The sequence below is a fragment of the Salvia splendens genome, chromosome 8 (genome assembly GCF_004379255.2).
Source record: "Salvia splendens isolate huo1 chromosome 8, SspV2, whole genome shotgun sequence".
Classification (NCBI taxonomy): Eukaryota; Viridiplantae; Streptophyta; class Magnoliopsida; order Lamiales; family Lamiaceae; genus Salvia; species Salvia splendens.
The window spans coordinates 10,084,326-10,110,335 of record NC_056039.1 but is presented as its reverse complement, the minus strand read 5'-3'; the positions used below and the strand labels follow the sequence as shown (position 1 = coordinate 10,110,335).

Below are 26,010 nucleotides of genomic sequence, written 5' to 3'. Positions count from 1 at the left end.
TCTTGGCTGATGATTGAGGGAGGAAATTATGTAAACTACCATAACTGAATCTTAATCCTATATCAAAAATGACCTTTTCCTATTAATTTAATAATTTTAATAATCAAAATCAGCTTAATTTTGGGCCATCAGATTTTTAAATCGTGAGGCTAGGATTAAAAAGGATGATTGAACAATATATAAAAAAAGGATATGAATGCATACCTATATAACAAATGTATATTACCCACATTAATTTGGGATGTGATTTGGATGAATCAGTTTCAATATCAAAGTGGGGTTGCGATTTGTATATAGGTATTTTAATTGCAGCCGTGAATATTGAGTCATTTTTAACTTTTTTAAATCCAATAAATTAATATTTTAGTATTATTTATTGAGGAATGATATGCTACATACCTGCCTTATGTGGGCACCACTATCGTTTGACGCACGTTTAACGTTGTTCGTTTCGATTTATATATTTAGTTTGATTCTAATACATTAAAAAATGTTATTGAAGTTTTTAATTTCACAAAATTAAAAGTTCGATTTGCTCGTTTTGTCTATAATTTCAAATAAATTAATAAACAAGCAAATCGAGTTTTGATTTTTATGAATTTTGTGAAATTAAAAACTTCAATAACATTTTTTAATGTATTAGAATCAAACTAAATATATGAATCGAAACGAACAACATTAAACGTGCGTCAAACGAGAGTGGTGCTCACATAAGGAGCTCATATAAGGTATGAACCATATCATTCCTCTTGTTTATTAACCCATTTTTCGTCTAAAAATACAATACTAGTACTATAATCCAACTACAATGAATACATCTTTCACAATACCTCCCATAAATTCTCTATCCATAAATACGAATCGATCCCCCATGTCGAGTCTGACGATTGCGAATATGCAGCAGTTGTTGCACGACTTGTTAAGGATTAGTTTGTTGATGAGCTCTGATGGTGTCCGACAGTGCTTAAGCGTCGTTTCTGCATGTGTAGACCGTTGTTCTCGCACATTGCTAACACATTGGCTGCGTGTGGTGAGTACTTTGGCAGCGCCCCGATGAAGTTGGACGAGATGAAGTCTCGACTCTGCAGACGTGCACGAAGGCCATGGCATCTCGCTTACGATACTACTGCATATATATTTGACGAATATCTTCATATCGGTCCATGAGTACATGAAGAATATTTTCGCAACACTTTTGTTTAGAAGGTCGGCCATGCACAATGACCAATTCGTGATAGATATGCACATGAAGATACATGGCTTTCTGAGAAAGCTCGTAGCATTGATTGCATGCACTGAGAGAGGAAGAATTGTCCCGTGAAATGGAAGGGTGCCTTCACTAGCAGATGCTCAGGCACACACATCCAACCATTGTGTTTCGTATTCAACATTCATAATATTATTTGTGCTAATTTCGTGACATTGACTACAAGCATTGAAAATGTAGATAACTTTGTTGCGAAACACTGGTAAGTCATCCCATGAGACATTACAATAAATACCAAGACAATAATACATTGAACCTCAGCAAGGTCCTTCAGATTGTGTGCTTAGTTCCACGCTATCAACCATCTAAGCTACTGAAAAACCTATTATCCATAGTCTTGTTCAAATTTAGTGCAGTCAAGATTACACGGTTTATCACCATTACTAAGACAAACGTCTTGTAAGATAATGGTAGCCAGATAGATTACATTTTTTCCCGATTGAAGTATACTCCGTGGTCCAGTCAGATGTTCCCAGCTCTCAAACTCTCACGATATCAGCTGGAACCATCAGAAAGTACTCTATTCTTCATCACTGTCGTTCCCGAAAACTGAAGCAACAGCAACCTTCGGCTTCTTGTTCTTTGCAGAATTACTAATAGAGCTCTGCTTCATCAAACATCAAAGCTTATTATGATCGGCAGCAACAAATACTAACATCCAAGAAAAACGAACCACATAGACAGTCAAGACAAACTGTATAAAATATTTGAAGTCAACGATGAATAAAAGTAACAGCTACTTCAGGGCAAAGAAACAAAATGCAAACCACAATGGATGTATTACTGGACACAATGCCTCAATGATTATGTAAAGAGAACATGTATATACATATATGTAGCAAGTACGCACACAACATCATCTCCCTGACTTCTTTGGGAAGGCGTGTGGACACCATATGTAGAGATGATTGACAGGAATTTATTATTATAGACGTAACCATGAGGGGAAAAGGTATTAGAAAATATTGGTGACTAGAGCCATCTATGGCAAAACAGGTCATTCTAATTTATCAGATACACAGATACCAAATTCTGATTTAAGCATCAGACATCAAAAGTATCTGAAACACAAGAAATAAATTACACATGAAGAAAGTTCCCATTTTATCATAACTTACAGATTCCAAGACCTTTACATGAACAGTATCAACACTATTACTTAGACAAGATTATTAAGACATGTTCAATAGAACACTTACTATAGAGATATTGCACAAGAAGCTGGCATTAAGTTTATATAGAGATTTTGCTTATATTAAATTAGCAACAACATTTTCAACTCATCATTTGATGTAGGTGGGACTATCAGTAAAACATCAATAAAGTTTCTGCAATAGTGGACATGGAATCCAATGCAATTTCATTGTTTTTAACTATTCTCTTCAACTTCAAGTATGGATTGTTGGAGAGTCATCTAACTTTACCATGACACAAAAGATTAAAGCAGAAGTAATACGGAATGCTCTTAAAAAATAAAGCAACAGCTGAAGGGATAAAAGAGGCAGCATTTATAATACAATCTAAACAAATAAGCAAGCGAGACTAGTGAATACCTTGGCTGCACTGCCTTTTGCAGAGAATCCGAACTTCAAAACTTTTCGCTGATCTTGGTCTGCAACTACAGTAGCACTACTTGGTGCAGGGGTAGCTGGATGGGTTCCAGCTTCCTCCTGATTCTTCATCTGTTGCTGCTGCTGCTTATGTGTATCAGCCCTGTTCAAGGTAAGGGTAGACAAAATCTTCAATCGAAAATATCACTAGCAAGAGACTAGTAACCACTTCATATTCATAATACATTAAGTTCTGGGTAACAGATAAAACAGGCTCTGGTAGATAACAAGGACATACATCTGCTTAAACTTAGCCATCTCCCTCTCTTGGCGTTGCTGTTCTCTTTTCAGTCTATCATCACGACTGCTGCTTCCTTGCATATCTCTCATTTCTTTAAACCTCTGAGGTCCAGAAAATAAATCAAGAGTATATTCCATGGCTAATAAAGCTATCAATAATTAGAACAAGAAAGTAAGCATGCATTAAATGGGGAAACAAACCTTTCTGTGGTTGTGGTCATAGGAGCTTAGGTGAGCTTCAAACTCCATTGCCAGTTTATATTGCTTGTTGCAGAGATCACAATAAAACACCTTCCTTATTTCTTTCACCTCACTTTGAATTTTCTGCTCTCGCTCTGCTATAACCTGGATTTTAATAATGTGCAGAAAGCAGGCAGTAGAAGCCACCAGGTAATAAAAACTTCACGAAATTCTCAAGATCTTCCAAAGTTGATGTTCCCTTTATGATATACCATTCCCATCAAAAGACACACATATAGCTATATGCTGCCTTCTGCTATTAGATGTATGTTTCAGAACAAGTAAAAATTAACTCCAAATTAACCCGCAATGAAAATATAATTATACTTTTTCTGACATCCAGGACAAGTTAATGCATACCTCTCTCTTCTTTACAAGTTCCTCAGTCTCTGCAACTTCAATATCAAGCTTTCTACGCTGGATGTTTTCTTCTGCTGTAAAATAATCATCTTCCTCTTGTTTACCTAGACCTAATTTGGCATCCCTTATTCCAGATTTTATTGGCTCGGTTATCCCTGTAACATACAGCATGTTCAGGCATAACAAGACCATGAGGATGGGTTAGCCCTAAGACAAGGTGTATAATAGAACATAGAGCCTAGACAACATAAGAGCAAATGTCTATATACATAATCAGCACAGAAAAATTTGAACAGGTTAATTTGAGATCAACTCCTATAAGATAAATGAAATGTGCCAAAGTCAGATGTGGACAAGAAAATGTAGTTTGTGTACTTCATAGCTAAACAGACCTTGTTCATCCTTTCCAAGCCCCTTCCCTTTCCATCCCATCTTCTGCAGAAGCCTAAATCCGACATTTGATGATGGCAGCTGTATGTCTAAAGATGCTTGTTCCACATTATCCAAATCTACGTTCTCAGTCACTCTATGACCAATTGGTAAACGAAAATCCTCAGCAAGATCCTCAAGAATAGCAGCTTCATACCCCTATGACAGAAAACATTAAAACATGGCACTGTAGTAATATTTGTCTTACTAGATGCATTGCCTCAAATGCAATTGCAAATGACATAGTAGAACACAACACAAGATTCAGACTAGATCACCAAGCAGAAACTAATGAAGAAGTTTCCGAGTCATAATCAAAATTCAGAATAGGAATTCCTAAATTGCCAATGACTCAATTTACCAGTAACGACAGAAAACAACAATACTGCATTGAAGAAGATCTAGAAAAAAAATCGAAATAGAAGTATCGAACTACATACAGTGAGGTTTCTCTTTCAAGCAGTAATTACTATATAAGTACATAAAACTTATGATACAATAAAAAAAATAAACATTGTTCACATTCAAATTGAACACATACATAAAGAAAAGATGTGTAAATCAGTAAACTTTACCTCATCATCTTTTTGTGGCCTTCTCATGCGCATGTCCTGTTTACCACTATACCATCTATTATCCATCCGTTGAAGCCCCCTAAAAACAATCAAAACCTAAAATCGACAAAAAAAAGAAGTAAACAACAAGCTACTCAATTCAAGATTCAACGGCACCAATTGCATCCTCGTCACAACCAACGGTCAATATAGAGTCATCAGAAACTCATCTTATCGAGCTATGATGGGAAAAATTTTAAAATTGAAAACCATATGAATCGACAAAAGTGGAACAATATTCAGCAAAATCTGATTGAAATCACTAAAACCTAGAACCACATAAACACGATTGAAGCCGCAAGAAAATTACCTTTTGACAAATATTGGATGTCCGCCTCAAAGATTGGTCGAGATCTGGGATGAGAGACGAACCAACGAGTGTTGTAATAATCTAGATTAATTCGTAGGAAGCTCAACGTATTGACAATGGAGAACTTATATTCACTGGCGCTGTCGAGAGTTTTGCTTTATCTTTTTAAATGGAGGATGTTAAAAAGGTTTGCATAAATTATTAGCAATCATATTAGTACTTTGATTAAATGTTTGGTTAATTATAATGCTAACCAACTCGATTTTGTAACTACTGAAATTTTTAAGAAATTTCGGGACATGGGTCTCAATTTCCTAACCTTTCAAATTTGATATTAAATTCGCTCGGCACTAGAGGGGGCTGCAGCCCACCCAGAAGAGCCACTGGGATCTCTTGTTGTTGCCATGGGGAGAGAAGAAGAAGAGAGTGAGTGAGTGAGCGAGCTAGTGAGTGAATGTGTGAAGAAGTGAGTGTACCGTGCATATATATATGCGATGTGAGTGTAAATGCGTTTGGTGGGGAGTGATGCATGTGAATATATACATAGGTGACGTTCGGTTGTTATGACTAATATCATGAGACTATCCATTTAGGATTAAGTTGTGAGATTATTTTAGTTGAAGGGGGAGACTATGACTAATTATCATGAGACTATCCATCTATAATTAAGTTGAAGGGTTCAATCTTATAAACCAAACGTGATACATATTTAATCATGAGATTTAATCTTGCCAACCGAACACCCCATAAAGCTTTGCATCTTAGATTTAGGGATGAGACAGATTTTAATGCATAATTGGTAGACCTTTTAGAATTTCTCAAAATTGAGACCCATATTTCAAAATTTTTTAAAAACAATTAGCCGTATAAAATCCTCACACGATTAGCCCTGAATGTGAATAAAGGTGGCCTAAAACTAGATGGAATACAATAAAATAAAATAACTACAAAAGTAAAATTAAGTTTTGTTTAGAGAAATACATTCCAATCCATGTTTAATATATACATATGATGATTTTTTCTAATATAATGAATAATAAACTACCAAACAAGTTGACGATATGACACAGTATATATTTTGAATTCTATAAACATGTTTCAAAATTTATTGAAAATGCTTGATCCACACGAGTCACCTTATATAAATCATAAATGTACAATGCCCAGAGCGAGAAAAGTAAATGTTGCCGAACTCTACTCTGACTAGCATAGAAAGAAGCTTCTTCATTAGTTTCTGGTGCCATCTGCAGCTCGATTGTTTCGAACTTCATTTTCCGCTTGCAGCTGCACCACGCTAAACTATTTGTCAGCTAATTGAAACAAATCTGAGATAATAATATGCAAGATTTTGTCATGAATATTGGAGAGTAGAGTATAATAATTGACTGAACCATCACTAACATTAGTAGAGACTGAGCTGCTCACTTCCACGTTGTGTGACTTCTTGTTCGCAATCAGATCCTTGGAGTTTTGATCTGTGAGCTTCAAGGCACTTGCCCCCATCACTGTTGTTTTGTTAGATTTAGTTGGAGGAAATAAGTGTGTGTGTGCTCCAGAGACTGTGGTGTGAAGTCTCGGGCAGGGATGTCCATGCATCGGAGCGATAGCACCTTGGCAGTTTACGATAGGCGTAGGAAAATGTGGATGGAAAACAGGACAGTGAACGGAATCCCCATTCGTGTTACCAAAACTCGCTCCCATTCTCATCCCTGCGTATGAAGGATGAGGCGTATGCGCGTAATACATGTTTTGGGCTCCCGGTGGAAACATCAATGGCGCGACGCATACTCCATATCCCATTGACATAATCTACAGAAAGAAGCATCAGCATGAGAAGGAATTGGTAATATTGGAAAATGTGTTAGTTAATCTTAAGTCACATTGCTACCTGCACTTGATGTTTAAGGATCTTTAGATACTCGATGGCTTCATCGAGCATGGAAGCCTTATCCGTCTGAGAGTAATAAAAAGAACTGGACTGATTATATGATGTGCAAATTTATTGCCATGATTTCAATATTTAGTGTGTTTACCTTATTGCAGTTGGGTATTAGTTCTTGTAAAGCAAGCATTTTCTGGTTGATCCTATCTCTTCGCCTCTGTTATGGAACGACCAGCATCAGCAGAAATGGGAACGAAAGAGCAACTAATGTAAGTTCATATCTGAATTAATTAAACGCACCCTTTCGGAAAGATTGTGCATTTCTGCCACACGCCTTCTCTTTGATCCCCGGCCTCCTTCAGCTGGAGTTAGTGTTTTCAGACCAACAGACTCGGTTTGAAGTTCCTGCCAAGAAAAACGATGAGAAATGGAAACCGGTAACCATATAAGCGAGAATCCTTTCCACAGACTTACATCACTTTGGCTAGACTCCTCATTCTCACGAGATTTTCTTTTGGTATAATGGTTCTGTTCATCGAGATTCTTATCAGCACTGTTACCAGAGCTTACAAACGAAGAACCAACGATAGACTCGACAATCCTCTCCCCATCTAGAGGCCTAGTTGAAGCAACAGTGTTGTTTTGTATCAAACTTTTGTCAGTTTTCAAGAATGTATCTAGGCTGATATCCTTGGTCCTTCCATCATGAAACAAATCTTTATCTTCGTTGGCCAATAACCGTGAAGAGTTTACTGCAGCTGGAACATGTAAGTCTACACCCTCTTCACTATTCCAAAACTTAGCATCTTGGCAATTGAGTAAGGAAGGATCTGATGTATGGTCCTTCTGATGCAGACATGTTTGCAGCGGACGAGCTTTGAAAGAAGATAACTCCACAACGTCCGAATCACTAACTCCCTGATCACAACTCCTTCCATGTTTCTGTGACATAAAAGAAACACTTGATTGTTGAGGTAAGACACCAGAAGAGTAAACTTGCAGGCTATCATCTCCGGGATAACTTAACCAAGGAGAGGCTTCATCCTTTCGACTTATATCCAATACTGGCGAAATATCATTGAAGATATACTCGACACCACTAGATTTTCCCGGCCTCTCTCCATCACAGGCACTAGGGGTATCAGGCTGCAAACTGAGATTGGTAGCAACCTTATCAGGCTGCCCAAATAAGCCATTTTCCGTTCTGCGTGTAATTTGACCACCATATGGCATCATCAGTTATAAACCGGACTTATTGCAAAATCGACATAAATTTGTAAAGTAGAAAAATGGATGGCTAAATGAAGAGAAGCAAGTAAACTTACTTTGAAGAGGGATCAACAGAAGATGATTTCTGCTGGCTAGATTCAAGCTTTTCGATAGCCAATCTCAAGAACTCATACAGAGGCATGATACAAGAATGAGACAACTGCAATCACAAATTACTCAACATTAACATTTAAGCTTTTTAATGAAGATTGAGAGTTGAAAGAAACCATGTTCTTTCATAACTACTAGTATCATGTAACAGACAATTGTATATTTTTAGCCAAGTGTCTAAAAAATAGTTGCAACGTTTTCGTATAAATTTCGACATGTGCAAATACAGCCATACAAGCACAAGTAATTTTATCCTTAATAGATCAAACTATTAAGTAAAGGATCAAAAACGATACTAAAAATAGTAGCATTCACAAACAAACAACTAGATTTAACGTAGCACATGATTCATAGCATATTTTATTCAAATACAGTGAAAAAAAAGCCCACCTATTAAATCAGCTGATCAACAATAATCTTTTCAATTCCAAAAACAAGCAGTAATATTTGTAGTGTCCAAAACTTCTCCAAAATCAATCTTGCCATTATTTTTTGCTTCTTCCACTGTGAAGCAATGATGGCTTCTTGAACTCTAAAATATATTGCTCATCCATATGTAGTGAACTCATACTTTTTTGATTGAAAACTACTACATATTCCAAGAGAGAGCTCTTTTTAATGGAACATGAGATATACAAACATACACGTATAAAGAGAGAGAGAGAGGAGAGAGATTTCACCAGGAAGATAGGAACACCATATTTCTTGGTGTTAGTATAAAATTTTTGAGAATCTATTCCTCTTAATTAATAATTATGGTTCTACTCTGGCGCCATTGATTTTAATAAACAAGATATTGATCTATGCATCACTTTTGCAATCAGCACTTTTAAAAAATAGAATGGTGAGTGACTATGCATAATCCATCAACTTTTTAATTATATACCTTAATTGGCAGTTGTAGTGGGAATAAATTAGTAGTTTCATTTCTATTGGCTAAATCACTTCGTCTGCAAATTCAGTTTATAGTAGTAATGCTATTTCAGTTGGTCTATTGTGTTTATTTTATTACCACTTGTTTACATATGCATTTTGATTGTTCGAACATATAAGTAGAACATTCGAAGGCACAACACTTGTTAAAAGTAGAGCTGGTTAGTTTATAAACATATTTAAACCATACGCTATATAGTAATTTAGTAATTCTACCAATTTAATAGTAGTAGTCAATTTGAATTATATACTCCATATTAAGATTACTAAAAGATAGAAATAAATCAAATAATTGATTTTAAACTTAATTTATTTGATCCTTTAAATACTCAATTTTATGATTTATTAATCTATATCTATCACTTACTTGAAAAGATTTTCTTGCTATCCTTGCAAAACATCGCCAAATACAATCTCAAAATCCCCAAACAAGGTAGCTAGCTTTATTTAATTAGCAAAATATTTCAAAGACTTAAAGTAGCGTTTAGTTTGGATTTAGGTAACACATCTATTTGTATGAAGCGACACGTGGATTAGTTTTATAGTATTTCATTTACTTAATCCGTATAAAACTCCATCATGGTTCTGGCCTTTTGTAATTCGAACAGCCATGTAAGAAAGGCAAATTAACTAAATCGAACTTCGATTATCCAAATCCAAATACAAAATTTAATTTTAATAATACTGTCGCATAATAATTAAAACTTAAAAATAATTATAAAGTGAGTTTTGGGCTTTGATATGATTATCATATATCCGTGATATACTTATGTTCAGTCTCCAATTAAAGCCTATTCGTGATATATTTATGTTCAGTCTCCAATGAAAGCCTAAAGTATTTGTTAGGGCTGACAATTTATATGAGTTGGATTGTTATTGCATTAACTTGATAACGATTTAATTCAATAAGGCTTAGTCCCAACCCAATCTATTAAGGAAACTCTTAATTCAAACTAAAATTCAGTGACCTACCTTTAAACTTGAATACGATCCTCGCACATTTCTAGAGCATATTTTTGAGGGGCCGATCATACAAAGAAATAAAAAAAGCATGTTTTTTGGTTGAAATGAAGAAGTACTAACATTAAGGAAAATAAATAATGAGCAGGGGCGAATACAAAAATAAACATTAATAGGGACTAAATTTTGAAAATGTTATTTAAAATATATATTTAGGTGATTAAGATTATTAATAAGACTATAAGAGTTTTTATATAATTGCAAATCTAAAATATGATTATATTTTATAACAGAAAAATGTCTAAAATTGAATTTAGTAATGCACGAAGTCCCTAGTCCATTCCATGTAGTTCCGCGCCCTCTGATAAAGAGGGCGACTATGTGAGCGGGGGCAGGCCTCGTTTATCTGATAACCACTCGTAGAAATTGGCCAACGGGGGAGGGGTCATCTGCCACTGTGGTGGACCCAATTGAGAGCCACAAGGGTCTCAAGCTCCTGCCAATCTATTGTTTTTCTTTTTTTTTTTGTTCTCATAATAATACTGAATATTTGATATTTTGTGTGATTCATTAAAAAATTTAATGACATTTTAAATATAAAATTAAGAAACTATAGTCCCTGTTCAATAAAAAGAATCTGCGTATAGGGCATGGAACATTCCGGAAGCTGCTATCTTCAATTCTTAAATGTACCCTAACTCACAGTTAGTTCTTAGGGCTAAAATTTATTTTTTAATATTCTTTCGTCATATTTTTTGTGAGTTATAGTGCACAAACGAAGCCTATTAAATAGGAGTAACTTGTTTGTTATAAATATGATGGGCCTCTAATCCACAACTTGGGTTCACTAATCCATTAACTTATTCTATATCGGGTATACTATCTACCATCTCCCTAATTAATAACAATCTCCTTTCTGAATTGAATAATTAGAATTCTACGAGATTGAATTTGCAGAAATTGTATTATAATTCAATTTTAAAATTTTTGTTCGGTAAAAATGATAGTATAAAATTGAAATGAAATTAAATTTGAAGAAAGTACATAAATTATTTGGAATTCCAATTATTTACTTTTAATAAGGAATCCAAACTGTGGAATTGAAATTTTAATTCAATTCTAAATGTTGGAAAGAAATCATGTAACCAAGACAATTGATCACAAATTGATTCTTACCATAGCTAGATTATCTCCTTACCATATGGAGGATTGATTGTATCTATAAGAATTGTAGCCCTAGCACACAATGAAATCAAGAAACATATTCATCAAACTACCGATCCTAGTTTCTTCATGGCATCAAGAGTAGGAAAAAGATCTCTGGCTCAGAGAAATCTCATCATTGCCGTGTAATACCCCTCTCGGCCTTCACCTAAAATCAAACACAATCAACCTCACCCAAAATGTCAGACGGAGCAGAAGAGAAGCCAACAACAGAAACCTCAACATTGAGGACAAACAAGAACGTTACCGTGGCGTTCAAATTGAACGGGAAGAATTACCTGTTATGGTCGCGCTTAATGAAAGTCACGATAGGAAGCAGGAGAGGATATACGCATATCCAAGACAAATCGCCGGAACCCGGCAGTAAGGGTTACCGCGAGTGGGAAGAGACAGACCTCGTGGTCTTCTCGTGGATCATTGACAACGTCGAGCACGATATCATTGCCGACTTCGCCCACCACCAAACGGCCAAGGCGTTGTGGGATAATCTCGCGATTACGTTCGAAGGAAAGGCGGATCCATATCAGATATATGACCTGGAGGACAAGATAACATATATGAGACAGGGAAATCTCGACGTAGAAACATATTACCGGCGTCTCCACGGATTGTGGATTAGCATTGATCGAACCCAGAAACAACCGATCACATGCTGCGATAAGGGGATCGGGCAGTATCGACAACACGCGAATGACAAGAGGCTCATCAAATTCCTCACGGGCCTAAATCAAGAATACGACCACATCCGACGGGAGATCCCCAAGAAACAGCCGTACCCCTCAGTCGAAGAGGCCTACGGATGGATGAAGAAGGAGGCGGCTCGACAAAGGATCATGCCGCCGGCATCAACTCCACCCACCGGAGACCCCTCTGGCATTGGAAGTGCCGATGCATCATCGGGGGAGATAGGCTACGGATTCAGGGCACAGAGAGATCGACCGAACAACCGAGGGAGCCAGCAGCGTCCGCCACCAGCCGGAAACCACCACCAGACCGCAGGTACCGGAGGGAGACCGGACAAGAGCAAACTGTGGTGCTCCCATTGCGGGAAAAACAAGCATACGAGGGAGACCTGCTTTCTCCGGGTAGGTTACCCGGAATGGTGGGACGAAAAACAGCGAGCACGAGCCCAAGGAAAGCTCGCCGCCGTCGGAGTCATGGAAATCAGTCAGCGACAGCCCCCAAATCAGAATCGGGAAGGGGCAATTGATGGAGGAAATTCAACCGGTAACCCTCCCCAGCCAGAAATTGGCGGTGGAGGTGGTAGCAGCGGCGGCGGGAGCAGCATCCGGATCGGGAATTTCGTGGAACGGACCGGAGCAGCGACAGAGAGTCAGAATTGGAGGAGCGGCGGAGGAGGTAAAGGGTTTGATCTTCGATCAAACCCTAATAAGTCTCTTCAATTGTGTTTTTATCCCCAGCACTCTCAAAAATTACAAAATAAACCCCACCATATTAAAATGAAACCCCCAGACTCTTGTTATTTTGAAAAAGCCCCCACACTTGCTAAAAATCCGAAATTGACCCCAAAAGTTGACCAAATTAATATCCGAAACCGTTTTGCACCCTTGTTAAGTATTTCTGCTGCATACAACGTGCAAAATAGTGATAGGATTGATAAAAGAGGTTGGATTTTTTATTGTGGAGCCACATATACCATGACCCCTGAAAGAACGGACTTTAGCGATTTTAGTGAAGTCACTAAAACCTTTATTAGAACTGCGAATGGGGAGTTAATTAAAGTAGCAGGGACAGGAACCATAGAAGTTTCTCTGAGTCTTCGATTGTCAAATTGCTTATTTGTGCCAAGCTTGTCTCAAAGATTGATGTCAGTTAGTCATGTCACACGGGAACTACAGTGCACCCTTCTGATGCACCCAAATTGTTGTGTTTTGCAGGATATTCGGACGAGGAAGATCATTGGACGTGGCACTGAGAACAATGGACTCTACTACGTGGATGGGGTAGTTCAACATGGCAGTGCAATGCTAGCTCACGGATCTACAAGAGAAGAGGCTTGGCTGTGGCACAAAAGATTAGGACATCCTTCTTATGGTTATTTTCAACTTTTGTTTCCTAACTTTAAAATTCCTAAAGATTTTTCCTGTAAGACATGTGTTTTGGCCAAGAACCATAGACAATCTTTTAAACCTTCGAATTCTCGTATGAAATCTATGTTTGAACTTGTGCATGCTGATGTTTGGGGCCATGCGCCAGTTATTGGGGGAAAGGGATTTAGATACTTTGTAACTTTTATTGATGATTGCACTAGGATGACATGGGTTTATTTCTTGAAACACAAATCTGAAGTGGTTGAAAAATTTGTTCTTTCTTCCATATGATTCAAACTCAATTTCAAACCACCATAAAAATCCTTAGGTCCGATAATGGGAGGGAATTTGTCAACAGTGATATGTCTGATTTTTTCCGGGAAAAGGGCCTTATTCATCAAACTTCGTGTGCGTATACACCCGAACAAAATGGGGTAGCCGAGAGAAAGAACAGAACAATCCTAGAAGTAACCCGAGCTATCATGATTGACTCCAAAGTCCCAGCCTTTCTTTGGCCAGAAGCCGTGGCAACTTCCATCTACCTCATAAACCGATTACCCACAAAAATCCTTAACAAAAAAACACCCCTTGATGTCCTCCCCCAACAAGCCAAAATACCTGAATCCCAGAGTTTGTCACCAAAAGTTTTTGGATGCACAGTTTATACCCATATTCCCAAACATGAAAGAACAAAATTTTCTCCGTGTGCTACTAAATGTGTTTTTGTGGGGTATTGAATCAACCAGAAGGGATATCGTTGCTTTGACCCAAGTACCAGAAAGGTTATCACCACCATAAACTGCACCTTCTCAGAAACCGAGTTTTTTTACACCCACCACCTTAGCAGTCAGGGGGAGCAAAATCCTGAAATTAATCATAGGGACTGTCTAAGTTGGTTTGTGTCACCTCCAAGTCCTTCAATTGAGGATCCACCAGAGACGGTAGCGGTCACTGCCGCCGAACATGCCTCCCCACCAGAGTCTCCTCAACCACCTCAAGATCAACCTCAACCGATATCCCAGGTATCTCCTATACCACCATCTGAAGAAAATACTATGGTTAATACTAACCCTGCAGAAGAGTAAGAAGAAGATAATACCATTGATAGTGACACTGGGAGATATGTCCTCCCAAATCGGAGTACTCGGGGCATCCCTCCGAAGCGGTACTCCCCCAAGAAGATTGGTGCCAAAAGCAGATATTGTGACATCCCTAACCCGAAATATGCATTATTTTGCATATTATCATATTATATTGTCATTGCATATTAAATTGTCATTTTTACTACATAGATATTAAGTGTGTCATTGAGAATAAATTTATTGTTATGTCGAGATTTACGGGAATTGTTAAAAGGGATGTGTATATAGTATATAATTAAATTAGTGGACATATGCCATAATTATTTAAATATGTGTATGCATGTGAAGGCGTGTAGTTCAATTAATTAAACTACACTTTTATATTTATTTAGAATTTTGTTTAATACTAGCATATATTATAATGTTTTAGTTTTAGTTGATACGTGTAGGAATTTTAGAGTTAGCATAGGCTAAATAAAATGAATAGGTGTAAATCCTATTCTTGTAACCGACTAGAAAATTCTATATATAGGCCTTTAGTGTATTTTGTCAAAAAATAATAATAAGAAACGAGAACCTGGAGTCGAGAGGAAGAAAAAAAGTTCGAAGGTGGAAAGGATCAAGGTTGAACACGAAGAGGAGTTAGTGGTTCTGTTGGAACACTTATAATAATCAGGTGTGTATAAATCACACTTTTAATTTTACATGTTTTATTTGCTTCTTTGCTAGGTGTTAAACAAAATGAATGATTTGATTATATGATGTGATCCAACATGATTATAAGTTATTTGATTTTGATGGTCGAATATGATATGAATATTTGATTGCTGAAATGGACACGTTTGTTTAGATATATTGGATAATTTAATGGAATATGATATGGATATGTTATTGGTGCAAAGGATATGTTTATGATACCGATTATGTGAATCATTGGATTAAAGAGGATCTGTGACGGTTTTGCCCTGGATCTGAAATCACAGTGGATATATTGGGACCTTCGGGTCAGACATATTGGGACCTTCGGGTCAAATCATATTGGGACCTTCGGATCAAACATATTGGGACCTTCGGGTCAATTACAGAGGGACCTTTGAGTCATAGAGGAATCCCGGGCAGATATCAGGCTTGACTGTTACAGAATAATAAATTGAATAGAGTGGCATATGCATATGAATATGAAATGGTTTGTTTTTAAATTATGTTATATATTGTTTCTGATTATATGTATTGATAAAAGAATATGCTTGATATTTGTATCATGTGAGATTAAAGGTAGAAATTTATACACACTGAGTTGTGGCTCATATAAACCACTAAAATTTTCAGGAATAAGATAACAGTAAAGTTTTAACTGACGTGGGTCATAGGAACTCCACGTGTTATCAGGTTCGGCGGCTGACGCATATTGGCAACCTTCTCCTCCTCATCATTTTGCATGTAGATAAATGTATAGTATATTGAGTGGGGAGAGGGTTCCACTACTGTGTAGAATGTTTTGAAATATGTACTTGATGAATGATGAATTTTAGAATTATATAATATGGGTGTTCTATGAATTAGACACGTGTATTGATTGCTTTTATGGTAAGGGATTTATTTATTAAAAGAGTATACGTCAGAGGGGTTGAGGTGTGACAGTTTAGGTGGTATCAGAGCGGGGATAGAATCACGCTTGGACATAGTATTCATGTATATCATATGATACATTTATGTTATAAGTTTCATTTGCATTTGTATTGTCATGAACATATCTCAATGAGGAGAGAAGGGTCAGCTGCCCTGCATCATCAATTAATTTTAGAAACATCTCATATACATATTGCATCATATGGTGATTTCCAGTAAATACATGGACCAATGATGAGTCAAAGAGGTAGAAACATTAAATAGCACCAAAAAGTGGAATTGTTGACTTTATGAGACTACTGATCCGACCGAGGCCAAGATATGGTTGAAAAGGATAGAACATGTGTTCAATCGGATGAGTTGTATGTCAGATGAGCGTTTTGATTATACAGTGTCTCTTCTTTGAAGCAATACTTACTATTGGTGAGAAACAGTCTCACAAGCTATTATACAATCTTTGGTACTAAGTTCAGACGGTTTTCCTAGAGAATTGAATGATAAATATATGCAAGAAGTGTATTGTGATGATGAAGTAAAGAGAGATTCTGTCTTTAAGCAAGAACTATGTTTGTTGTTGATTATGAGCTGACATTGTTTCAGTATACACGGTTTATCTAGACTGCGTGGTGCGAGTTAATTCAGTTGAGCTGCCAGCGAATATTGATTCTCTTATTCATACAAAAATTTGATATTATCATGGGTATAGATTGGTTGTCACTTCATCGAACTAAGGCTGCTTGTCATGTTAAAGAAATGGTAATATAATCATCGAGATGAGATCGAGTGATATTTAATCGTATCGACCAATTGCAACTTGTCTTATATTAGCTACATCGACGTTTCAATTTATTTGAAGTGGAAATCTCTCTAGATTATCACTTGATCAAGAGACAAACTTCACTATTGAGTTACTACCAGGTACTACATTTATTTCTATTCATCATTATCAAATGTCTTGATTAGAGTTTCAAGAGTTAAATAAATAGTTACAAGAGTTGTCAGACAAGAGATATGTATGACTCAATATTTTACTTTGGAGAACACCGACATTTTTTTGAAGAAGAAAGCCGACACACTGCGATATTATATACACTATTGGAAGTCGAATCAAGTGACTGTGAAGAATAAATATCTATTACCGAGAATAGAAGACTTATTTGATCTATTTCAAGATGAGCATGTTAATCACTTGCAGTAAGTATTACAAGTTTTGCGAGATAAACATTTTATTGCAAGGTTGGAATATTGAAGTATTTGTCAACTGAGAATGATTCTCAATTATGGTTGAATTGATGAAGAAGTTATTCCGGAAGAGTTCTCATCTTATATGGAGTGAAGCATGTCAAAACAGTTTTGATGAGTTGAAGCATTGATTGACTATGTCGTCTATATTGGTTATTTCCACAGGTACATGATATTATGTTATTTACAGTAATGCACCGCAACATGGATTTGGTTTTCTTCTATTAAAAAAATGGAAAGTTTATTGCTTATGCATCAAGGACAATCACGAGCACATGAAGCTTCTTATTCTATTTCTGATCTGGATTTAGCAGTGTTGTTTTCCTTCGAAGATTTGGTATCATTCTGGTTGATCATGAGAGATTGAATTATTTGGTGAGTTAGAAGCAGTTGAATATGAGACAGAGGCGTTCGATAGATTTTCTTAAAGAATAAGATTACACCATCATAATACCATCTTAAAAAGGCGAATGTTGTTACATATGCTTTGAGTTACAAGTTAAGCAGAGTGATTACATATATACAAATAACATCATTATTAGAGTATTATTGTTGGTCGAAGAGGAAGAAGAAAGTTGTAGAGTTTGTTTCGAGGTGTTTGACGTGTCAACATGTTAAAGCTGATTCATAATGGTTTTCACGTCAGCATGCTTCGACGTTATCGATCTGATCCTTCCCATGTTCTGAGAGATCCTGATATACAGATTTCTGAGAATCTGAGTTACATAGAGGAACCAGTTAATATTGTAGACCGACAGGTTAAACAATTACGAAGAAAAGAGATCCCAACGATTAAAGTTAGTTGGCAGAATCACAGAGTCAAAGAGGTGACTTGGGAAACTGAAGAAAAAATGAGAAAGAACTATCCACATCTGTTTACGGGTTAGTGATTTTATTGGATGCATTAGCTCAGGGAGAAAGCGAATTTTGCGGACAAAATTCTTTAAGTGGGGAAGAATTGTGACTCCCTAACCCGAAATATGCATTATTTTGCATATTATCATATTATATTGTCATTGCATATTAAATTGTCATTTTTACTACATAGATATTAAGTGTGTCATTGAGAATAAATTTATTGTTATGTCGAGATTTACGGGAATTGTTAAAAGGGATATGTATATAGTATATAATTAAATTAGTGGACATATGCCATAATTATTTAAATATGTGTATGCATGTGAAGGCGTGTAGTTTAATTAATTAAACTACACTTTTATATTTATTTAGAATTTTGTTTAATACTAGCATATATTATAATGTTTTAGTTTTAGTTGATACGTGTAGGAATTTTAGAGTTAGCATAGGCTAAATAAAATGAATAGGTGTAAATCCTATTCTTGTAACCGACTAGAAAATTCTATATATAGGCCTTTAGTGTATTTTGTCAAAAAATAATAATAAGAAACGAGAACCTGGAGTCGAGAGGAAGAAAAAAAGTTCGAAGGTGGAAAGGATCAAGCTTGAACACGAAGAGGAGTTAGTGGTTCTGTTGGAACACTTATAATAATCAGGTGTGTATAAATCACACTTTTAATTTTACATGTTTTATTTGCTTCTTTGTTAGGTGTTAAACAAAATGAATGATTTGATTATATGATGTGATCCAACATGATTATAAGTTATTTGATTTTGATGGTCGAATATGATATGAATATTTGATTGCTGAAATGGACACGTTTGTTTAGATATATTGGATAATTTAATGGAATATGATATGGATATGTTATTGGTGCAAAGGATATGTTTATGATACCGATTATGTGAATCATTGGATTAAAGAGGATCTGTGACGGTTTTGCCCTGGATCTGAAATCACAGTGGATATATTGGGACCTTCGGGTCAGACATATTGGGACCTTCGGGTCAAATCATATTGGGACCTTCGGGTCAAACATATTGGGACCTTCGGGTCAATTACAGAGGGACCTTCGAGTCATAGAGGAATCCCGGGCAGATATCAGGCTTGACTGTTACAAAATAATAAATTGAATAGAGTGGCATATGCATATGAATATGAAATGGTTTGTTTTTAAATTATGTTATATATTGTTTCTGATTATATGTATTGATAAAAGAATATGCTTGATATTTGTATCATGTGAGATTAAAGGTAGAAATTTATACACACTGAATTGTGGCTCATATAAACCACTAAAATTTTCAGGAATAAGATAACAGTAAAGTTTTAACTGACGTGGGTCATAGGAACTCCACGTGTTATCAGGTTCGGCGGCTGACGCATATTGGCAACCTTCTCCTCCTCATCATTTTGCATGTAGATAAATGTATAGTATATTGAGTGGTGAGAGGGTTCCACTACTGTGTAGAATGTTTTGAAATATGTACTTGATGAATGATGAATTTTAGAATTATATAATATGGGTGTTCTATGAATTAGACACGTGTATTGATTGCTTTTATGATAAGGGATTTATTTATTAAAAGAGTATACGTCAGAGGGGTTGAGGTGTGACAGATATGGGGTTGCAAATTTTGTGCAAGGGAATTTGAGCAAGATGGCACGCGCATTTGAGGCAGCGCTGTATGAGGAAGAAGAAATTCCGCAAACTGTGGAAGAAGCAATGAGGCACAAACACTGGAGAGAGGCCATGGAAACAGAAATGAAAGCATTGATAAAGAACGAGACATGGGTGAAAGGAAGACTGCCAAAAGGAGTCAAAGCCGTGGGATGTAGATGGGTGTTCACTATCAAACGAAGACCTGATGGCTCGATCGAACGATATAAGGCACGACTGGTAGCCAAGGGATACACAGACTTACGGAGTTGATTATGCTGAGACTTTTTCGCCAGTAGCGAAGATCAACACAGTCAGGGTGCTATTCTCGATTGCAGCCAACAGAGATTGGCCACTTCATCAGTTTGACGTGACGAATGCCTTCCTACATGGGGAACTACCCAAGCCAATCTTCATGGTTCCTCCCCCAGGATTCGGAGATAACTTTCAGCCTGGAGAGGTGTGCAAACTACGGAAGACATTGTACGGACTTAAGCAATCTCCGAGGGCCTGGTTCAGTCGATTCACTGAAGTGATGAAGAAGTATGATTACCGGCAGAGTAACTCGGATCACACGTTGTTCATCAAGAAGAAGAAAGGCAAAATCACGTGTCTTATCGTCTATGTGGACGACATGACTATCACTGGAGACGATGAAGAAGAAATCCGGGAATTGAGAAAGAACATGTTCAAAGAGTTTGAGATGAAGGATTTGGGTCTTCTCAAATACTTTCTAGGAATTGAAGTCCTAAGATCAAGAAGGGGAATCTTCATCAATCAGAGGAAATACATCCTTGATTTGCTAGCGGAAGTGGGAATGGTATACTGCAGGCCAGCAGACACGCCAATGATATAGAATCACGGATTGCAGATAGTTGAAGGAGCTAAACTCAAAGACAGGGGGAGATATCAAAGGCTAGTAGGTAAGCTCATCTACCTAGCTCATACTACGCCCGACATAGCATATGCTGTGGGAGTGGTAAGCCAGTTCATGCACTCACCACAAGAAGATCATTGGGAAGCTGCTCTCAGAATTGTACGCTATTTGAAGGGTACAGCGGAGCATGGGGTCTTGTTCGAAAAACATGGACACTTGGACATTAGTGGTTTCACTGATGCAGATTGGGCCGGAAACCCGAATGACCGAAAATCCACGGCAGGGTACTTTACGCTGGTTGGAGGAAACCTTGTCACTTGGAGGAGTAAGAAGCAGAAAGTGGTTGCTCTCTCAAGCCTCAGAAGCTGAGTTTCGTGGAATCAAAAGTGGCCTCACTGAGATTTTGTGGCTAAGGAAGCTCATGACAGAGCTTGATTTGTACGTACCAAAACCGTGTAGATTGTTCTGCGACAACAAAGCTGCGATCAACATCTCCGAGAATCCAGTCCAGCATGACATGACTAAGCATGTTGAAGTGGACAGACACTTCATCAAGGAGAAAATTGAAGCTCGGATTGTCGAGTTTCCATATGTGAAGTCAGAGGATCAGTTAGCAGACATTCTAACCAAGGCGGTGAACTCCAAGTCATTCAAAGGAGTATTGAGCAAGTTAAGGATCGGAAATCCCGTTACTTAACTTGAGGGGGAGTGTTGGAAAGAAATCATGTAATTAAGACAATTGATCACAAATTGATTCTTACCATAGCTAGATTATCTCCTTACCATATGGAGGATTGATTGTATCTATAAGAATTGTAACCCTAGCACACAATGAAATCAAGAAACATATTCATCAAACTACCGATCCTAGTTTCTTCACTAAATCTTAATTTTTTATGGTACCAAACATTGAATTAGAATTAAAAGCTCCGATTTCAATTCATAATTCAACCTCACATTCCACGCATTGTTTAACAAAAAAACTAGTAATCCTACTACCTAATTCATACCAATTCAACATTATGAAACATTTTCTGCACTGAAACAATATTTATTGAAACTTGCGTCGAACTAAAAGTGGTACTCTTTTGGCCAACACGAAAGAAGTATAGGTTTAATTCATTAATAAGCTGGATTGAAGCTTAGGACATCGGTTTGTGGTAATTTCTATCATTTAAAGTAATTCAGCTTAATTAATCTCAATAAAAATTAATTGGAGAACTTTAATAATAAAAATATTTATTTGTATTTATACTGCGTCCATGGTTATGTGACTTGAGTTGACAGAGCTCCCCTCCTCTGCCCGTTACCCATGCCCTTGTACTTCCTTCGTCCACGATTAAGTGACATAAGTTGACTTGACTCGAATTTTATAATACTAAGTGTTTTGTCTGTTGGCTTATCGAGATTGACACTAACTAAACACGCATGCGATTAATTTGATTACTAGGAGTAGTATTTATTTATAGTTAGTTCACAGCAACGAGAGGTGGGTTAGCACGTGCTAATTGAGTTTTGCTGCCTTTAATGAAGGAAGTTATTCTGTAGAATCCATAACATGAAATGATACTCATTGGAATCTCATCTTATCTGGCAATAGAATCTTGCCAGCCTGCAATCATACTCACGTATCTTTAAAGCTCGTTATTTCACGTGACCCTTTAATTTCCATTTTGTTTAGCATCTAATACTGCTTTATTGCAACATAACCTGCTTTTAAATTTGTAGGGAGATTTTCCATACTAAATTCGCATGTTCTAACTATACACCACAACTCTTATGACCACATACATCTCTACTCATGCCACAACTTGATTTATTTTTTATATATTTTAAATTATCATCCACTTTTGTAAAATTAAAATAAATAGCATTATATGTTAGTATAAAGTTACTCTATTAAATTGCATTAATTAATATTCTCATAATAAAAAAATTAAAATTCATAAAATAATAAAATCACATTCGTTGTCGAAGGTGTATGAATTGTGATGGTATTATGTTGTATTTAATTATATATTAAATAAATTAATAAATAATTAAAAGATTAAAATTTGGGGTTGTGTCTGACCGGGAGCTCCGCAATGCAGACTGTTTCCAGGTCCCATACCCCTCCGGCTCTCCCCAAGCCAGATGTTCTACCCGACCCCGTCTCGTTCCGGATCTCTCCTCCTATAGACTGATCATTTTTTAAGGAGAGATGCATGTATCAGATATATGAATTTAATTCCAGTAGGCTCAGATCAAGTAATGAATTATGACCCATCACCTCCATACGGGGGAGAGATGGTACTAGTATTATTGAAGAAGCAAATGAATGAGGGATAAGCATAAAAGAATTAATTAAAGGATTAAACACGAATAAGATTAATCAGCGTTGACTTACTTACATACAAATACAATGGTGTTTATGTATACTTTACTAAACAAAATATAGAAATTCATAGGCCATCCTTAGGTCCTTGTATTTGGATTGTTTATTTCAATAGGTCCTATACATATTTTCGTTTTAGAAGTTCAAATATTAATTTATATTTAGAACCAAATACTATAAATTAATATTTGAATTTCAAATAATCAAACAATAAATTTTTTTTAACGATTTGAAATTCTTTAATTTATTTATTTATTTTATATTTATATTATGCTCATATTTTTCAACTAGGATATTAGGTGGAATATATTTAAATAATTAACATATGATGTGTTATTTTATAACAGAAAAGTTAACGATTCCATTAAACAAGGATTGGAATATATCGAATATAAAAGTATAAGGACTTACTAAAACGAAAAAATTGTATAAGAACCTATTGAAATAAACAATCAAAGTACAAGAATTTAAGGATTATGTTTTACCAAATTCATATAAATAAATATTATTGGTCTTCTTACCGTTTGTTTTTATCGGTTCTTCCCCTAGAATTTGGCTCAAGAATACACCGACCCTAACATGGAAAAAAGTGCCACGTTTGATTGGATGTAGCAGTAACGGCAGCTTCACCTTCAAGTAAGTATTATGTAAAATAAGCGAAATGATTTTATATTCATTTGATTATACAGTACATTGTACTTAATTATCTAATGCTAATGATATATTATGAGCACAAATGTCATCATCACTTTTCCTTTTTAGTTAAGAAATAGTGTTTTTATATTATTATTTCTTTTACCTTGTTCTCTCTCATTTTAATTATTTATTCATTCTCTCATTTTTTATTTTTTATTATTTTTTTTAAAATAGTGATCAAAACGAAATCCCTATGCTATATATATACAGTGAGAAGGAGTATTATGTTAAAGGGTAATAGTGTATCAGTGTATGCACTTACAGTCTTAATGTAATTATTTGTAATAATGTAGTACGAACTCCTACAATTTTAATTTTGTACTATAAGTGCGATATTTACTATTACTACTATATCTTTAGACACATGATTTGTTATTAATTTAAAATGTGAAAATGTTCCAAAATGCATGCTTTAAGGAGTACAATATTTAATCCAACAAAATTTGAAAAAAAAATGCTAAGTACCTAAAAGGCTGAAACGACCAAAATGGAAAGTGCAAATTTTAGGAATTTTCCATTATATTTCATCCATTCCATAGTAGTGAATGTATTTCTTTCCGACACGGAGATTAAGAAAAATGTGTGTAATAAAGTATGGAGAGAGGAAAAAGTAGAGGAAATAAAGTAATAAATAAGGAAAAGTAAGTGAAAGTAAATGAAATTTTCCATTAATTTGAAATTTGAACAATTATATCATTCATTATTATCATATAATTCATGTTGTTCTTGTGAATGTTGCATAAATACGTCTTCCAATATTTATTCAGAAATCTCACTATCATGCATGAATTATTATAATTCCATATTTTAGGCATCCAAGAATTTACCATTTATGATAAATTTAAATCGTATGGTTAAAAATGGCAGGCATGTTTCACCCAGAAACTGAATTCATCAACAAATTGCACCGGTTTATTAGAGAGAGTGGAATGGAAAAATAAAGCAAAATATTATCGAGTTTAAAGAAAAGGAAAGGAAAGGAAAAGGAAAAATACCAAAAGATGTCGATAAATTAAATACGTCGGCATTAAGGTACAGAATGACATTAGAAAATAAAATTTAATTTAGAATGACCCAACTTTATAATGTCATAGTAACTTATTCGCTTTATTATTATTTTTAATAAATTATATATCAAATCGTGATGTTGAATTATATAAACGGACGCGTAATTAACAGCTACCTACAAGGAATACATGAATATGAACCGATAATAATCACCCTATTTTTGGCATAATATTAGCATAATGCATTAATGTTATTTTCATAACTACATTTTTTTTTGTTTTGACTAATACTATATTACATGCTCTAATGTTATTTTAAATATAAATAAATCGTATTATGAAACTCAAATTAAATTTAATATTCTTATCCGATCCTACATTCAATTCAAGTATTCATACATATATATAACACTCCAATTATTTTACTTATTAAAAATTTAATTGTTACATTTTTCTTCCATCCCGAATCGATGAGAGTAAATACAAAATATAGAAACAAAACACCATAAACCTATATACATGAAACAATAAAACTCCTCAAATTGTATTAATGCCAAAAGTCCATATACAGATTGATATGCATGACTCAGTGTTCAATCTGTTCTTATTAACAGATCATCCCAAAGCTTACCGCTTGCAAACTTCGAATAATTAGTATAAATTTTCTTATTAAATAGAGAAACGTAACTAATCTAGAAATGAAAAATAAAGCATTTTAAAATTAATTTTTCTAATATTAATTGGAATGGAGAAAGAAAATTAAAAATTTTCTTTTCTACTATAGAGGAAGAAGAAATAGAAAAAAAAATTAAAAAGAAAAAAAATCGACGATTACATTCTAATTTCTAAATACTAGTATATCAAATTGGTAGAGTAAGAAATCATAATAAATTTTTGTCACAGATAGATTAGAACAGATTTGTTTTTTTTTTAAATAAAGTAAAAGTCAAATCTTATTGAAATCCTAATAAATAAGAATGGAGCGTAAATATATGTTAACATAAATACTGGATACTACTACTATAAAATTTAAAAATAAAAGATACATTATAACTTTAAGGTTGAGAATCATTCCAATCTGTAG

General features: G+C 35.4%; 2 protein-coding genes across 6 annotated transcripts; both read right to left on the bottom strand.

The window, feature by feature from the left end:
- Positions 1-1,456: 1,456 nt before the first annotated feature.
- LOC121743535 (G patch domain-containing protein 8-like) lies at positions 1,457-5,260 on the bottom strand. 2 transcript variants are annotated; one of them, XM_042136862.1, is made up of 8 exons: positions 5,071-5,260; positions 4,722-4,817; positions 4,110-4,305; positions 3,718-3,872; positions 3,319-3,462; positions 3,116-3,219; positions 2,821-2,980; positions 1,457-1,871 (listed from the first exon to the last, which is right to left on the bottom strand). In XM_042136862.1, the coding sequence occupies exons 2-8, from the start codon at positions 4,785-4,787 to the stop codon at positions 1,788-1,790; spliced, it is 909 nt and encodes a 302-aa protein (XP_041992796.1). In that variant the 5' UTR covers positions 4,788-4,817; positions 5,071-5,260; the 3' UTR covers positions 1,457-1,787. The 2 variants fall into 2 exon arrangements, with proteins under 2 accessions (XP_041992796.1, XP_041992797.1); XM_042136863.1 differs by having other exon boundaries at positions 4,722-4,800.
- Positions 5,261-6,144: 884 nt separating this feature from the next.
- Positions 6,145-9,000, bottom strand: LOC121743530 (transcription factor PIF3-like). Of its 4 annotated transcripts, none has more exons than XM_042136856.1 (8): positions 8,723-9,000; positions 8,278-8,381; positions 7,427-8,156; positions 7,253-7,357; positions 7,104-7,169; positions 6,959-7,024; positions 6,472-6,879; positions 6,145-6,395 (listed from the first exon to the last, which is right to left on the bottom strand). In XM_042136856.1, exons 2-8 carry the CDS (start codon positions 8,361-8,363, stop codon positions 6,381-6,383), a joined length of 1,476 nt encoding a protein of 491 aa, XP_041992790.1. In that variant the 5' UTR covers positions 8,364-8,381; positions 8,723-9,000; the 3' UTR covers positions 6,145-6,380. The 4 variants fall into 4 exon arrangements, with proteins under 4 accessions (XP_041992790.1, XP_041992789.1, XP_041992787.1 ...); XM_042136855.1 differs by having other exon boundaries at positions 6,145-6,364; XM_042136853.1 differs by having other exon boundaries at positions 6,145-6,354.
- Positions 9,001-26,010: the final 17,010 nt, after the last annotated feature.

Bases quoted from the DNA above. Each gene is read 5' to 3' on its own strand.
- LOC121743530 (XM_042136853.1), bottom strand. From the start codon at position 8,363: ATGCCTCTGTATGAGTTCTTGAGATTGGCTATCGAAAAGCTTGAATCT. The intron at 7,170-7,252 runs GTGCGTTTAATT...GTTCCATAACAG, and splicing joins TGCACAATCTTTCCGAAAGG to AGGCGAAGAGATAGGATCAA. The intron at 6,355-6,471 runs GTTAGTGATGGT...AGCGTGGTGCAG, and splicing joins GCAGCTCAGTCTCTACTAAT to CTGCAAGCGGAAAATGAAGT.
- LOC121743535 (XM_042136862.1), bottom strand. From the start codon at position 4,787: ATGGATAATAGATGGTATAGTGGTAAACAGGACATGCGCATGAGAAGG. The intron at 3,220-3,318 runs GTTTGTTTCCCC...TCTGGACCTCAG, and splicing joins ATGACCACAACCACAGAAAG to AGGTTTAAAGAAATGAGAGA. The intron at 2,981-3,115 runs GTATGTCCTTGT...TACCTTGAACAG, and splicing joins ATGGCTAAGTTTAAGCAGAT to GGCTGATACACATAAGCAGC.